The following is a 16,883-nucleotide window of genomic DNA, read 5'->3' as shown; positions in this document are numbered from 1 at the left end:
TACCCTCCCAGGGCTCTGCCACGCTCATGGGAAGAAGTTTTTCCTGGTGTTGAGGTGGAACTTCTCGCGTTGTAGTTTATGGGCACTGCCCCTTGTGCTGTCGCTGGGCAGAGCCGGCACCACCCTCTGGGGACATGTACACGGATCGCGGGCTCCTTCCCCGTCTCTGCCCCCAGCTCTCAGGGATGGCTGTACAGGAGCACTCGCAGGGTGCTGCGGGCCGGGCCCGCGGCGCGGGGGCGGTGCGGGGTCCGGGGGCGGTGCGGGGCTCCGGGGCCGCAGCGGGGCCGGCCCTGCGGCCGCCCCGTCCCCTCACGGTGCCGGCGCTCCCGTGCGCGCCCCCCCGGCGGGCGGCGGGGGCGGGCGCCGTCCGGGCCGCGCTGATCGCAGCGCGCCATTGGCCGCTGTCTGCGCGCACGTCACGATCATGATGAGAATTAATGATCGGGGCCGCTGATTTCATTGTGTGACGCCGGGACCGACCCAGCCGAGCCCGGCCGAGCCCGGAGCCCCCGCGCCGGCCCCGCGCTACACGGTAAGCGCGGGGGAGCCCTCCCGGGGGGAGAGAGCGCGGCGGGGCCCCGAGCGGAGGGGCGCGGCGGGAGGGGAGGAGGAGGAGGAGGAAGATGATGATGGTGATGATGATGGTGATGATGATGCCGGCGATGCCCCCCCCCTCCCCGGCCCGGCGGTGGGGGTGGGGGGAGGCCCGCGCGGGCTCGCGCGCGCGGACCCGCCCGGCGGGCGCAGGCGCTGCTGCGCCTCCCGCCCCCCCCGGCGCGGCCCCGAGCGGGGGGGGCAGCGCCGGGCACGCGCCGGGAGCCGCCGGGGGAACTGCGCGTGCGCGCGCAGCCGCTCCGCGCGCGCCAGGGGGGCACCCGCGCGCCTGCGCCGGCCGGAGCCGCTCTGCGCATGCGCGCCGGGCCCGGCAGCGGCCCTTCAGCAGCGGGTGCCTCAGGCACAGAAACACCGCGGGCACAGGGACAGGGCAGGGACAGAAACACCGCGGGCACACGGCCTGGGAAACACCCCGGCATCCCCAGCACATCGCCCGCTGAAGCAGGCACTCAGTGCCATGTCCAGCCTTGCCTTAAACGCTTCAGGGACGGGTCTCTGCCACCTCCGTGGGCAGACCTTTGCAATGTCTGAGCACTCTTTCTGTGCAGGAATTGTTTATAATGTCGATCCTAAACCTCCCCTGGCACAGCTCCTGCCATTGCTAATTTCCTCATCCCCTGGTGGAATCACAGAATCCCAGAATCACTGAGGTTGGGAAAGAGCTCTGAGATCACCGAGTCCAACCTGTGCCCGATGCCCCCCTTGTCACTGAGTGCCACCTCCATCCTTCCCTGGCCACCAGGAACGGGGACTGCAAACCTCCCCGGGCAGCCCCTGCCAATGTCTTCCCACCTGTTCCATGAAGAATTTCTTCCTAATGTCCAACCTAAACATACCTTGCCAAAACTTAAGACTGTGTTCTCTTGTGTCACGGGTGCCTCAGTCCTTAGTGCCCCGGTGTCCCCAGTGGCTCAGTGTGCCTGTGTTGGCTGGGGTGTGGAAGAAGATGAACTTTAAGGTCCCTTCCAACCCAAACCCTTCTGTGATTCCATGATATCGGCCTGCTGTGGTGCCAGGCACAGCCAGTGGTGGAGAGGGGCCTTGTGCTGCCACACTTTTGCCCCTCAGGTGTTTGAGGATGAGGAAGAGGAGGATGTGTCCATGGCTGTGCTGTTCCTGAGGTCTCACCCCTAGAAGTGCCTGTGTGGCATTCACCTGCCCGAGCAGACCCAGCCCTGTCCCCTGCCCGCTTAGCCCGGGGTTTCTCATTCTGTGCATAACTCACCTAAAGTAGTGCTGTGTCCTCCCAGCTGCAGTCCTGAAGCAGCCCACATGTTCAGAGTAACACTGCATTGTAATGCTTCTTCCCTTTTTTCTGACATAGGCCTTACAAAGCACATACACACTTTATTTAAAACATGTGGCTAATCCAGCTGCAGTCAGGAGTCTCATTTGCATCAATACAGCAGGATGGGATGCATAAACCTGCAATGTTGTGGTCATGGGTTATTATGTTATTAAGTTACTGAGGGCTGTCTAATTTGTCCCTAATAAAGGGCTGCATTTTATAGGTAGGGCTGTAATACAATCCTGCAAACGCTGTACTTAGAGGAGAGGGAAGCAATTATGCTGCGAGTCACGGATATTTAAAGGCAGTTTTACAAGCTGGTGTGTACATTACACTCACCCAAGCATCAGCCTCATCCCCTGCCCTCAGAGTGAGTGCTGGTAACTGGTTTGGCCTGTGTAGGAAAGAGGCACCAACCTACAAATTCACATTATTAAAGGCTGTTCCTTGATGTGTGTCCAGTATCTCCACATAGTGTGTAAGTTGGGGGGTTGGTTGATTGATTGTTTTCTTTCCATTTGGGTTGTGCAAAAAATGGTGAGTTTTTGGCAGAGATGGGAAGTGGATGAGATGGTTTCAGTTCAAGTTTCTAAAGCTGGAGGAATAGTGTCACTACTGCAGTCTTGTTTTATTTATGTCTATAGTAGTTTTCTTACCATAGTTCCAGTTTTGTCTCACATTTATATTGGCACTAAGACTTGTTATTTTTTGCCACTGGAGATCTGTGGAGGGAACAAAAAAAACCCATAAATTTGGAATGTGCCAATTTTCTTGTACCTCTTACAGATGGAAGGACTAAAACAGAAATAGTCTTTGTAAGGTGACTTTTTTCCTAGGAAAATGCATTTTTGGAGCTGAAGTTAAAAAAGAAAACTCTCAGAAACTGATTGCTCCCTTTTATCATTCTGTGTTAATCCCTGACAGTTTTAGAATGTGTTATACCATACATATTTTTTATATTTAGTTACTTCCTGGTGGCTTGTACTCCTGAGTTAATTGATTTATTTATTATTGATTTGATACCAAGACTAGTTTCTATTGCTTTTTGAAGTGAGTATAATTATGGGTTTGTTTCCTATCTTTCAAATTAATTAGTATTAGCATAAAGATTTACCTTGTCAATGTTTACTTGATTCAGGAATGCAAACATTTAAGGACTTTTGGAGGCTAAGGCCATACTGCTGTACATTGTAGGCAGAAATTATTATTCCTTCTTATGCTGCTCCGTTATTTTTTATTTATTTTCTCCCAAGATCTCTCAAGTAACAGCTCAGTAACTCCCGAATTATTTGATTCCATTGTTTTTCCCCATTTCTTTATAGTTCTTTCTTTTATGGTACTCCTTGACACTGAGTTGTTTCCATTAGTTGCTAAAAAGGAATGACCTGGCTTCACCAGGTCTCCCTGGAGAGATGCTGATTTTGGAATGTTGGATGAAGTAAATGGGTTGGAAGGGCTGGGTTGTGCGCTGAGTCCCTGTTCCATGAGGCAAAGCACGGCTTCAGGACCAGCTCTGCTGGAGCTCTGCGTGCTCTCACTGTTCCCAGAGAAGGGATGGAAGGGAAATACTGGGGAGAAGTTGCTCAAGCCACTAAAGAAGCCTGAAAAAGTTCAGCTGTAAGAACAACCCCAATGGCATCTGCTGGGGAGCTGGTGACGGTCACAGGGTGTCCATGGAATTGTCCTTGGGACAAACTGAAGGCCATGAGTTCCCTCTGTGTCCTTTTCAGTCACAGCCTGGGATCTCCCAGTGTCCCCAGTGCCTGACAGCTCTTGGACTCCATTCACACCTCCCAAACCACGACACAGCAGAGGGATCTTACAATGAGCAGATTTTTAAATTGGTGTTCAGTTCAGAAAGGCAGTGAAAAAACATCTTTATATTGCTGGGTTCACAGCAGGCTGAGGGGTGAGACCGTGGGAGTGCAGAGTTACCAGTGATGCTTGGCCTGGGACAGGTAGCAGGGCCAAGGGGAACTTTGGAAACCCTGCTTTTGCAGCTGTCCTGGCTTCTTCTCTGCACTGCCAGAGACACCAACACACTTGGCCAAAGCTGCTGCATTTTATCACAGCAGGCAGATGTTGAATCCTTAAATACAGCTTTGCCACCTCTGTCTTTTATTAAAGTGAAAATTCAACTTACATTCATGGAACTTGTTTGCATAATGCTTTACCTGATTTTTATTAAATTTCACAGAGTTCTTTTCTGTAACAAACTCTCTTTTCAGTGCCAATGTGTTGCCAACCAGCTGGACACCTGGCTTCCCAAAAGCTCACAGGCTTGTTTGCTAAGCTTGGCAAGTCAAGATCAAAATGAAATTATGATAAAAATCCATGTGGATTTCTAACTTGGAGTCTGAGGTTCAAGACAAAGGTGAGAAATCCTGAAGAGACTGGAGTGCTGTGTAGGTGCACAGATTGGGAAAAGGAGTTTATTCCCTTGGACTGAGGTTGTTTTGGATAATAGTCTGTGATGGAGGTGAATGACCTGCTCATTCCTTTCATTCTGATGCCTCAATGCTCAGTTAATTTAGCACTTTGCAAGTTACTTCCTGTGTTAAAGAAAATGTAAGAGCTCATTTCTTGTTCTAATTATGAAAACTGATGCTGAACATGTAATACTTCCCCAAAAAATAATCAGTGTAATCCTTTGATGAACATATCCTGCATTAATTTGTCTCAGAGACAGTAACATTCTGTTCTTACAGCTGTGTGAATATTCTCAGTGTAGGTGAATTCCCAGGTGTGTCAGGCACAGGCAGTGAGCAGAACTTGTTGCCTGTGCAGGTGGGATGTGCAGAGATAATCCAGCTTTTCCTGGATGAATGGCATGGCTCTGGACTCTGTGGTTCTCCAGGGGAGCTCCCAAACACCTATCCTTTGGTTTATTCAACACAGGGTACTGCTTTAGATATTCAGAATCAGCACTTCAGAACTGCTGATAGCAAACTGATTTCCATCTGCATTTACAGGTGACATAATACCAATCAGAGAGCTTTGAACCTGCCAGGGACAGAATATTGCCAGATATCCTTCACACTGGTGTGAAATTGGTGGAAGTGGTACAGAACTGTCTGTTGACTAAGGTTTGGTATATCCATGACACAAAAAGCTTTAATAAATCTCACCTGCTTGTTTGAAGGTTTAGATGTTGTAATGTAAACTGCAGTTATGACTCAGTTCATAACTCTGTGGCTGGAGGATCCTCTAATCTGTTTATTTAAATCAGTTTCTAATGGTCTCTGCAGGGAACCTTTGAGTTCTGCTTTACTGGATTCAAGGCAGAGGCTACCAAGCAATGTTAGCAGGACTTTGGTTGGCAGGTGTAGTTCCTGAGTGATTAAAATGCACTGTAAAAATGAGTTATTAAAGCAGAGCATGACCTCTCCTAAGCTTAGCTGGACCAAGCCTGTCATGCAATGCTCAAGGGTTTATCTGAAGTTCAAGTGATTTAATCAAAATGCTCCACCCTGTCTTTATCTAAATTACAGATGTCAAATACAACAATGAAAGCATTTTAACACAGAAGTGACCTTGGATACAGAAATCCACATAATTAAAAAACATGTCAAGGACCTGACATGGGTCTTCCCTCTCAGGTCATCAGGTCTGGCTTTAAAAATTCATCTTGCCATTGGAGAGTCTCCAGTGCAGTTGGTGAATTGTTTGGAGAGCAGGGTGTGGTGGGCCTGGGTATGGAAATGCTGGAGCTTGGGGTGACTTCAGCAGGATCTGGACAGATGAAGTTTCAGAGCTGTTTCTGATGAGGTCGTTTGTGGGAACTGAGCTCCACTAAATAAAACAGGAGCACTGAAACAGGAGTAGACAGGAGTGGAAGCTGGGAGCTGCCAATTGTGCAGGAGGAAAAAGAATCACAAAATTAACTCTTCTGTGTTCTTTCAGAGTGATGTAAATCATTCAGTGGCCTTGTCATTGTGTATCCACATGGGAGATCTGGAGGCAGCTCTCAACATGAGAAAGTAGATTATGATGAACTTTATTGATTTGTTAATGGACTAATAATTGTCTCCTCTGTTGCTTGCTATAAATTTCTTTAAGGAGTAGATTATTCAGAGCAAGAGTCTCCTTTGGCCAGCTCTGGCTGTGACTGAATAAATGTTGGGGGGAGGCAGAACTTGGGCAAACCTGACTTGTAATGCAGCTGGTGCTGTGTTTAATAATGCACTGGATTGAGAGGGGGAATAAGAGTTGAGAACTGAGGTAAAAAATGTAATTGAAAAATCATCTTCTATTTTATCTGTTATTTCAAAGAAACAGCAAATTATACAAATTGGTAGTTACTGATTTTTCTATTGCCTGTTGACATAGAGAGGAAAGTAAACTCTGAAGTCAAAGCTCTGGCTTACAAGCATTTTACTCCAAATTCTAGATAACAATCTCTTTCTTTATACAGGCCTGTTGAACTCTTAACATCCATTACCATTACATGGTATATCATCTTGGAGAATAAAGTGAAAGCAGTTGGATGTCTACTTATGCTTTTGAGCCCCTAATAATTTTATTTGCTTTATAATAGGAGCAGCTCTTGTGCAAAGATTCAGTAGATCATCTCTCTCCTTTCCATTCAGAATTTTCAAAACTGCTTGCCTACAAAGGGTTCCCTCATCCTCATTATTTTCCTACTGGATGTTGGCAGGTTTCTTCTCCTTTGGTTCATTCTGTATTCTTGTGATTTATGCACTGCATTAAAATAACTTGGGGCTGGTGACGTTTTTGCTTCCCAAGGCACCATGGTGGATGCAGGCTGTTCCTGGCACTTGCATTGTCTCAGCTGCTGGCCTCCTGTCTAGGACAAAAAAAGGCCCTGCCTTGGAAATCTGTGATGATGAGGCTCTTCTTGTCTGATATCTACCCAGAGGATTGCATTCTTTGCCTGTGTAGATTGTGTAACAAGAGCACCAAGCTCCAGTTTGCTCTTAGGATTCTGCTGTGTGCTTGATAATATTGATAATATTGGCAATAATATTTGCCTTTCCCAAGCCAGGGCATGAATTTTCACACATAACAAAGCAATGTCTGGTTAAATGTGTTCATCAAAGTGCTGCCCTGTCCAGCCAGCTCCTGTGTCCTCACAGTGAAGCTCAGGGGGACCCAGGGCTGGGAGCTGACCTGAGGAGTTGCTGCTGGCCCAGGAGGAGCCCAGGCCTCTTGTCCTGGTTGACTTCTGAGCACTGTTGTGTAGAGGTAAAACCTTATAAAAGAAAGGCCTTGTAAAATCAGCCCTTGCTATTTCAGCTGAATTAACAGCTACCCTGTTAGGTTCCCATGAGAAAGAATCATAAGAATGGGAATCAGTTTGCATAACAGTCTATTCTTGCAAGAAGGCATCTATGAAAAATAAGAAGCCTATCCCACGAGAATGCACAAAGAAAAGATGTAAACACCTGTGTAAAGAGAGAGCCTTAGCTTGTGCACACACAAGCACCAATGAATTGAGTGGCAAGAAAGTTCCCAACCAATTAGAAAGTTCCTAACAATTGGAATTAAACACGATAACTGGGAAAACAGGATAAAAATAGGCTGTAACATTAAAGTGGGGTTTTTGCTGCTGGAACTTTGAATATCCATCGTTATTCACCTCTGCTGTTACAGAACACCACTTTGGACAGAGCCAAGGAGCAGGAACACATCCCAAGGTCCTGAAGCCAGCATTGGTTATATCCCAGGAAAACAACCCTTACATGTTCTTAAAAGTCCAGATTTCCAGTCTTCATGGGGTGTCACAGCAGCAGAGCCTGGGACATGGGTGTCCCTCCTCTGTTAAACTGGGTGGGCAGCACCAGGGCTGCCCAAAGCCCTTCCCTGGGGGCTTTCCCCCAGATTGGTCTTTGGTCCTTGATCCTTGTGACTTTGCAGCTGGAGGTGCCAGTACTGACACAGCAGGAGGTTTGGCTCTTGTGGAGCGCAGGAATTGCTGAAGTTGGAGACAGTGGAAACTTTACTCGTGTCACTCACCTTCATTTTATACCAAATTGTATCTGGTTTTTGTTGTTAGGGGTGGGAAACAGACCTGCCAATATTGGAGCTGCTGATGTTTCTCTGTTTTGCCTAATGCCTTTATTTCATTTACATTTTTAAGGGTGAAACTTTCTCTTTCAAACTAGAGCCTCATGGGCTTAGCAATACCATGTAATATTTATTTATTTGTGCAAAGCAGTCTCTGTTGTTCCAAACATCCAGTTCACTGTTCAGCTTGACACAGCTCTGATTGCAAGAGGCTTTCCTGGAAAGTCAGGAAGTGTTGGTAAAAGGTTCTGTAGAGAAAACATGTCAGTCCTGAGCGTTATCACAGGCACAGATGAGAGCTGTGCCTCCTGCTCAGCTCAGTTCCCACCCAGCTTTCAGTGTCTCCTTTTCCTTTCAGATGAATCTGCGCTCTGTGTTTACTGTAGAACAACAAAGGATATTGCAGCGGTACTATGAAAATGGAATGACAAATCAAAGTAAAAATTGCTTTCAGCTCATATTGCAGTGTGCACAAGAAACTAAACTGGATTTCAGCGTGGTCAGGGTGAGTACTGAGGCCTTCCAGATTTGTTAAGCATACACATTCATTGCTTTACATAAAATATAGAGAGGTCTGGAGTCTCTAACTTTATCCTTGTCGTAGATCAGACTTCAGTGTGTGTGTGTGACATTTATTTATACCCAGAGAGCCTATTTAGAGTTTGTTTTCACTGAAATATCTTCACATGACTGTTGAATTTAGCAGGGGCCTGGGTTGCACAAAGAGTGATTTTTGTTGTCTTTTGTTGGGATTTTTTAAGTTATTATTTATTAAATTATAGGATGGCTTGCCCTATAGAAACTTTGTATGATACATTATATCAGAGCAAGGTAATGTTATTAAGAAACTACTTTTAAGCTAAATAAGTTTCTATAAATTAATAATTTTGGGGGAAACAATTATGGAAATATTTCTTTTGATGCACTCTGTCATACTTGTATTCCACATCACAATCATAAATATTGTGATCCTTTGTGGTTATTCACAGTGAGGACATTCTTTTCCTATAAAACAAGAATGTCCCAGTGCTAACAGGAGCTCTTCCAGAGTCTATGAATTCCACAGAAAGGGAAATAATAATCCCTTTGTGAAACACTAGACAACAAAATGGCTGTTGTCCGAGAGAGAGCAGAAATAGAAATCCTGAGGCATTGGATGGAAAAATAACAAAGGGCAGTGGAGCTGCTGTGACACTGAGGAGGAGCAAGTGGGGCCAGTCTAGGTTGGTTTTTAGTTGGTTTAACAGTGACACATTGACAATAACAACCCTGCTCCTAAATCCTTACCTGGATTCCCCTCTCTCAGAACTCTGGGCACATTAAAAGTTGCTTTCTCAGCTGGAGGTGGTAGAAGCTGTGAAAGTCAGGCAGGGGTTCAGGCTCCTGGGGCGGGCAGGCAGTTGAAACAGGAATCTGGATGCTGATGGTGCAGCCGGGGCTGCTTTGCTATTTTTGTGCTGATTGAATGTCCTAGAGGAGGCAGCCCAGCTCCCCTCTCCTTGCAGTTCTCTCCATCTTCATGTTTCCCTTCCCTCTCCATTTCCCTTCCTGCAATCAAGGATCATTCCTTGTTTTCTTCCTGAGCCCTGATTTGCAGCACTTCAACTTTTTCTTACTTCAGAATGGAAACAGATCCAGTGTCTGTCCTGCATTTGTCACATTTTAGCACCATCTTACCTTTCTCTTCTTTACACCCATCATTTCTGCTTCTCCTAAATGCCCCCCTTTTCCTTTTTTTTCTTTTTATCCTGTAAAACTATTGGTCAGTGATTAGTTCTTTGCAAAATGATACTTGAGTTGCAGCTGGCACTTGCAGATAGGATTTTAATAGGCACATGAATTCCCTAAGTACAATTGGTCAGGAGAATGGGACTGCAAAGCTGACCAGTAACTGACATTTTACTGCATGTTACAAATTGTACCTCAAATTAGACATTTTGTAAAATTTGCAAAAAATTAGTAGAGTAGAATAGTGTATGGCAGGGTGTTTTTTTTCCTGTATGAAATCAGTCACAGTGGTGTCAATGAAATAAATCTTGACACTTCAAGACAGGAGGCATCAGGATTTTTGGGAAGCTGGGGTTTTGGAATTGAGGCTGGGCTTGTCCTGTGTATGAGTTGTGGATCCCAAAGAGGAGAGGCCTGGATCTCTACCCTGTATTGTTCAGGCCTGTATTTCCACCCTGTCATGTTCACTGCATAATCAGTACATGATTTACATATTTGTAAACTTACATCTCAACTCGAACATTTAACATGTCATCAGACCTGCTTAAAAATGGAATTGCTAATTTCTTTCTGCCTCTTTGACACCCGGTTTTGTGTTTGTTGGCGTTGCTGCCTCGTTTGCAGACGTGGGTTGGCAACAAGCGGCGGAAGATGAGCAGCAAGATCGCCGTGGAATCTGGGGGCACCCCCCCGAGCACTGCCCCCGCCACTCCCTCCGTGCCCCCGGAGGCAGCCGTGAGAAACGTGGTGAATATTGCTCGATCCCAAAGCCAGCAATCCTCTTGGACCTCTTCTAACAATGATGTGATCGTGACCGGGATCTACAGCCCCGCCGGCTCCTCGGGCCGCCCGGGAGCCGCCAAGCACACGAACGCCGCCGTGGCGGAGCTGCACAAAACCTCCGTCCCACGGCTCCCGGGCAAGAGCGACGCGGACTTCCAGCAGCAGCACATCCCTCTGGGACGGCAGGTGCCCCACTGTAAAAACGCTTCCCTCTTGGTGGGGGAAAAGACCATTATTCTATCCAGGCAAACGAGCGTGCTCAATTCTGCGAACTCCATCTACAGTCACACGAAGAAAAGCTACGGCAGCTCCTCGGTGCAGACGGCGGAGCTGGTGTTACCTCAGAAACCCATGATCTGCCACCGGCCCTGCAGGGCCGAGCCCTTGGCGTGCCAGCGCTTGCACAAGGCCGAGCCCGCGGCCCTGGCGCCGCACGTTCCCCCGGGGCCCAGGGCTCACCCCCGGGAGCCGGGCTGCGGCACCCAGAACCTGGAGATCCGCGAGGTGTTCTCGCTGGCCGTCACGGACCAGCCGCAGCGCCTGGTGCCGGGCAGCGCCGCGCAGAAAGCGGCCTCGCTGGAGGGCAGCTGCCTGTCCATCGCCATGGAGACGGGCGACGTGGAGGACGAGTACGCCCGCGAGGAGGAGCTGGCCTCCATGGGGGCGCAGATCCAGAGCTACTCCCGCTACTGTGAGGGCAGCGGCTCCGGCCGCAGCGGGGACAACCAAAGCACGGCCGGGCCGGGCCGCAGCGGGGGCTGCGGGGCACAGCTGGGCCCTGCCCGCGACGGGCCCGACAATCTCCTGTACCACAGCAGAGAGTTCCACCTGCCTGCACGGACCTCATTGCACACCGCGTCCAGCACGATTTATAACCCTGCCAACGCAGCCAGAAGTACCTTTTCTCCTCATTTTACATCTTCAAGTCAACTGAGGCTGTCACAAAACCAAAATAATTACCAGGTAATCCATCAGTTTCTCTCTGTCTTCAAACCTCAAAGCTGAGGTTGTAGATAAATGCTGTTTCAGAGTTGGTGGCACCTTTCTGCAGGCTGTGCTCCTTTTATGCCTTCCAGTGGAGATAATTCCTTCTCAAACCCAGTGCAGGCAGCATTGCAGTGTGGTAGCACTTCTGCCTGTCTAAATGAACCCCTGGTAGCCATATGGTGAAGATCAGTGAGGATTTCATGGGTTCCAGGCTAAATTTTGGCTGCAGGAGGGTCATACCCATGAGCTGGTGGTTGTGCTGCCCTGGCTTTCCAGCACGTGCCATGGCCATTCCCTGGGTGTTCTCCTGTGGGCACACATCACACGTGGCACAAGAGCACATCACACGTGGCACAGGACGTGGTTTCAGGCTGACATTTGTGCCTTTGCTCACCCCATTGATGTCAGCCTGGAATCCTGTACCCCCTGTGCAGGTGGCAGCCTCTGTGTTCTGTCAGGGATTAGGATCCCCTGTGATGGAGTTAACTCAGCTTCCTTTCCCACAGCATCAATTCAAATAATCAGTTTTACATTCAATCCCTTTATTCCTTTTCCTGTACTAAAATCCCTTTAGTGATACTGAGGGGAAATTAAATGCAGATCATTGAAGAACTAAAGGATGTTTAGGAGAAACTGCAGCACTTGACACATTTTTTAGTTTTTGGTATTACAAGGGGAGAGATACTTGTGCAGGAAACATCCAGATTGGTATTTTTTATGGATTTTTACACCATCTGGCATGACATAGCCTGGAGATACTGAGGTAAAAGTCTTTTAAGGCTGACAGAATGTGATTCTGTGTGTGTCACCTGCATGCACTTGCCTGTTATTGCCTTTTTATTTTCTCCTGAAAATAAACCATGTCGACAGCATATCAGCTTTCCCTGTGCTTTGCTCACCAGGGTAGAGAACGAGACTTTGTGAATCATGGTTTTTTTTAGTTTTTTTTTAGTTTTTCTTTTCCTTTTTTCCTGACTTGTTCCTATCTCATGTGACATTTGAAGGAAAACTTCTGAGTCCAAGTCAGTGCCAGTTTTCACCTGAATTATTACTGCTCTGGGTAAAGCAGAGGTTTGATGGACAGAGGGTAAATTCTGGGGAGTAGATTCACATCAGATGAGCTGTTCTCTACTCTCACACAGTCTCTCAGTGTTTGCTGTTACTTTTCTTACTTGCAGGAGTTATAGGTAGTTATAGGAGTTATAGGAGTATACTTACTTCAGGAATTATAGAATTCCTGAAATGCTGTTTAGTTTTGCCACCCCAGTTTCACAGGAGAGGAAAAGCTGTAAATGTGCAGATCCAGTAAAGGGTTGGTGAAAGTGCTTAAAGGCATTTTATAAAGTTTCAGGAAGGGAAATCCATTACTGATGCCTCCATCAGCTGTATGCTCATAGTGCTTTATTTCACTCTTGAAAAAGCATCAGAGAGATTGATTTCTTCTATTTTAATTTTTTTTAAGTGAAATTAAGAATAACTTTGTTTTGGGGGTTTTATGGGGTAGGAACTGAGTCTTTTTGAAGAGCTAGAACAGTTCATGGTAGATGATATTTTACCTGCTTGTGTGGTGTTTTATGGATCAGAATAAGATCTCTGGAATTTTGTTTTGGGGTATTTTTTACTTCCCCCTGTTGTAACAACACACCTGGTTTTCTGATAAGTGAGGAATTCATCTGTACCCCAGCTGACCTCCATGCCTGTCTGACACCCTGCTCTTTGGATTTGGAGCTTCTGTTTCCTGTCATATCCCTTGTCATTCCAGTTTTAAACCTTGTGAGAGCTGAGCAGGAAGCTGTTAATTCCCTTATTGCTGTGAGCTCACACCCTGTGAGCCCCTGAGGTGACACTTCTGGGTATTACAGACTTCCTAAGGTGCTTGAATCCTTTTAGGCTTGTACAGGATGACATTTCATTTTTTGTAGCCAGTTTATGTTAATTTATTGCCCATGTTTAGCTAATTTATCCATCAGCACAGAGATGAAAATCCTTAAACTTGGGGAAATCTTCTTGAGTTTAAAAATAGATTAAACCTGAGCTAAATGATTATTGGAGTAGTTGAACATCCAAGCAGATGCTTCTTCAAAGTCAGGACTGTGTGATTCATGTTTTGATGAAGCAATTACTGTCATATATTGGTGGGGTATCTAATTAGCAATTAGTTATAGCTTCCTTACTGGTTCAATTAATCAAATTCATGTTAGTGTAACTTAAGACTAAATTTAATTAAGTGATCAATTTTAATGCCTGAGCAGTTTCAGTAAACAAATTCTTCACCCTACTTGCTTGCCTTAGTTTGACTTTGGGTGTGTTGGAGTGCAGAGGTTCCTGTGCTGTCCTCCAGGCTGAGGTGGGAGTTAGTCTTGGTTTCTCCCCCCACCCTAAGGGACAGCAGCACTGCTGAGAATCTGTATTTTTATTTACTCTGTTCCCAAGCCCAGCCCTTGACAAGGGCAGCTCAGAGCAGTGCTGTGCATGTTGTACTCCAGGGAGTTCTCTTGAGATGAACTTGGCTGGTTTTGGCCCTGTCCCTGTCAGAGCTGAGTGCATTTGTCTTCCCAGCAACCCTTAATGCTCTGCCAGGTAGATTTTGCTTTATTCCCATAGAAAATCACCTTTTTTTTTTTTTTAGCCCCCTTTAAATGAGTGAAAAGGAGCTACCTGGGTGATTCCTCAGGGTGCCTTTGCAGTGGATTCTGTGGTGTGAAGCTGTTGTGTGGGATACAGGGGTTACAATAGACAAAGTGTGTGCAGTGCAGAAATTAATATTTTAGGCTCAAACCCTAATGGTCCTTGAGAGGGGAGGGTGCTCCTTTCGTCCCCCTCAACCCTCCTTGTGCTGTCATGAGGAAGTGTCTGACTTTGGGTGACCTCCAAGTGCTTCCAGCTAAAAGCTTGAAGAATAAAAGTGTTTTCTGTGTTTGTACAGCAGCCACCTGTAGCAGGGCTGCTGTGCTTGTTGTGCTGCAGGAGCCTTCAGTGAGGAACTCTGCAAACACAGAAACTCTCAGAGCACTTTGGGTCAGTCAGGAGTGCACAGGTTTTTTCCTCACAGGTGATTGATCTCTCCAGAGCTGTGTTTAGTCTCTCAAGCATTGCTTGTCTGCAGCAGGAGATGAACGTGGAATCTTAAATAAGCCTGAGATATTCCAGGCTATGACACCCCTCAGATGGTCAGGGAAAACGCTCTGAGATTTATTTAGTACAGTCGTACCTCTGGGAATGATGGAGAAGCAGCAGGAATGGAAGCAGCTCTCCTGTGCCTTCACACCCCTTCTCCTTCCTTCTCCATCCTGAAATCCCTGTAGTTTCTGCTGGTACTCAGACCTTTAACATGAGACATTGAACAGCTCAGTGACAAACACGAGAGCATTTTTTCTGGAAGTTGAAGTGAAGCAATTGGAAAAGATGTGAGGGCAGCTCAGTCCTCAGCCCTTGTCTGACTCCAGTCTGCTCATCCTGCCAGATGGAAAAGGAAACTGCTGTTGTGAAATCCAAGTTTTGGGGTACCAAAAGTACAGGAACACCCCAGTTGTCACTGTGTTATCTTGCCCTCACCCAAAGAAACAATGTTTTATTCTTAGCAGTAAAGGTGAGTGGGACTTTGGTTTTCAGTCTTTACCTGTTTACAGACATTGGTGTCAGAATTGAATGCACAGTGCTGAACTCTCAGTATTGGCTCTCACATCAACCTAAACTGCTCTTGTTTTCTGTTCTGTTTCCTCCTTCCCCTCTGCAGATTTCAGGAAACCTTACTGTGCCTTGGATTACAGGTTGTTCCAGAAAGAGAGCAGTAAGTACATTTCCATTTAAGTATCTAATGCATCAAGTGAAGCAATGAAAAGTTGATAAAAATGCATTTTTGAAAATGTCAGTTCTATTTACCTTGGGTGGGTTTTTTCCCTTTTTTCCTTTGATACAAACATTGTCTGCAGGTGCAGTGTCTCAGTTGAGGTGAAGATGATGTCTGTGTTTAAAAGCAGGTCAAGGTTGTAATCCAGTGTGAGGTGATGCCCAGGTAGGAATCATGCTCTTAGCTCAAACACAACATCTGAGTTGATCAGGACTGAGAGGTTGGAGCTCAGATGTGTTTTTTATATTGAAGGTGAAATGGTTGTTAATTGAGGCAACTGAATACTTCAGAGAGTAACTCCCTCTGCAGCTTCTCTGCACATGCACAGAATTAGTCAGTGCTGGCTGTAGGAACTTGATCAAGTCTAATTTTATCCACATAAATGTCATTTCACAGTAGCAGAATCAGCCAGTTTGGTGTCCTCAATTCACAGACAACTCCAAACCATAACACAAGGTATGAAACAACTTTTGTCAGGGGAAAAGAAACCCAAAACCCTGCCCAACTCTAGTTAATGCTCAGCATTTGCAGCTTGTCTTTGAGAAGGTGTCAGTTCTGCCTCCTCACCAGCAAACCCAGCCTCAGGGGGGATGGTACAGCCAGGCCCTGCAGGGCTGCTCTGTCACCCCAGCCCTGTCAGAGGCAGCAACTGGGGAAGTGTCTGCCATGGAAACCAAACTCCCCAGTCTGTGGAGCTGGCAGTGCCCTGGCAATGCCCTGGCAGTGTCCTGGCAGTGTCCTGGCAGTGTCCTGGCAGTGTCCTGGCAGTGTCCTGGCAGTGTCCTGGCAGTGCCCTGGCAATGCCCTGGCAATGTCCTGGCAGTGTCCTGGCAGTGTCCTGGCAGTGCCCTGGCAATGCCCTGGCAATGTCCTGGCAGTGCCCTGGCAGTGTCCTGGCAATGCCCTGGCAGTGCCCTGGCAGTGCCCTGGCAATGCCCTGGCAATGTCCCGGCAGTGTCCTGTCAGTGTCCCGGCAGTGCCCTGGCAGTGTCCTGGCAATGTCCTGGCAGTGTCCTGCAATGTCCTGGCAGTGTCCTGGCAGTGTCCTGGCAATGCCCTGGCAATGTCCCGGCAGTGTCCTGCAATGTCCTGGCAGTGCCCTGGCAGTGCCCTGGCAGTGTCCTGGCAATGTCCTGGCAGTGTCCTGGCAATGCCCTGGCAGTGCCCTGGCAATGCCCTGGCAGTGCCCTGGCAGTGCCCTGGCAGTGTCCTGGCAATGCCCTGGCAGTGCCCTGGCAGTGCCCTGGCAGTGTCTGGCAGTGTCCTGGCAGTGTCCTGCAATGCCCTGGCAGTGCCCTGGCAGTGCCCTGGCAGTGCCCTGGCAATGCCCTGGCAGTGTCCTGGCAATGCCCTGGCAGTGTCCTGGCAGTGTCCTGCAATGCCCTGGCAGTATCATGGCAGTGTCCTGGCAGTGTCCTGGCAATGTCCTGGCAGTGTCCTGCAATGCCCTGGCAGTGTCCTGGCAGTGTCCTGGCAATGCCCTGGCAGTGCCCTGGCAGTGCCCTGGCAGTGCCTGTTCTGTTGGCAGTGAGGTCCAGGCAATGGAAGATCCTTTCCTTGCTTTCTGCTGCTGTAACCAAAACTTTCTCCTTTATTATTTTC

General features: G+C 47.6%; 1 protein-coding gene across 2 annotated transcripts in view; it reads left to right on the top strand.

Annotated features, from left to right (window-relative positions):
• The first annotated feature begins 388 nt into the window (after positions 1–388).
• HDX (highly divergent homeobox) overlaps positions 389–16,883 on the top strand; it is a 39,260-nt gene continuing 22,765 nt past the window's right edge. Inside the window, exons 1-5 of one of the 2 annotated variants that reach the window (XM_064712699.1) lie at positions 389–535; positions 4,135–4,280; positions 8,292–8,438; positions 10,286–11,407; positions 15,168–15,221. In XM_064712699.1, coding sequence (XP_064568769.1) covers positions 8,292–8,438; positions 10,286–11,407; positions 15,168–15,221 — 1,323 coding nt within the window. In that variant the 5' untranslated portion in view covers positions 389–535; positions 4,135–4,280. The remainder of the gene's footprint in view (positions 536–4,134; positions 4,281–8,291; positions 8,439–10,285; positions 11,408–15,167; positions 15,222–16,883) is intronic. The other variant, XM_064712700.1, reaches the window with a different exon arrangement.

Source organism: Zonotrichia leucophrys, chromosome 4A (assembly GCF_028769735.1).
Source record: "Zonotrichia leucophrys gambelii isolate GWCS_2022_RI chromosome 4A, RI_Zleu_2.0, whole genome shotgun sequence".
In the NCBI taxonomy this organism is placed as follows: Eukaryota; Metazoa; Chordata; class Aves; order Passeriformes; family Passerellidae; genus Zonotrichia; species Zonotrichia leucophrys.
Note: the sequence above shows the minus strand (reverse complement) of the source record. Positions and strands in the feature narration are given on the sequence as shown.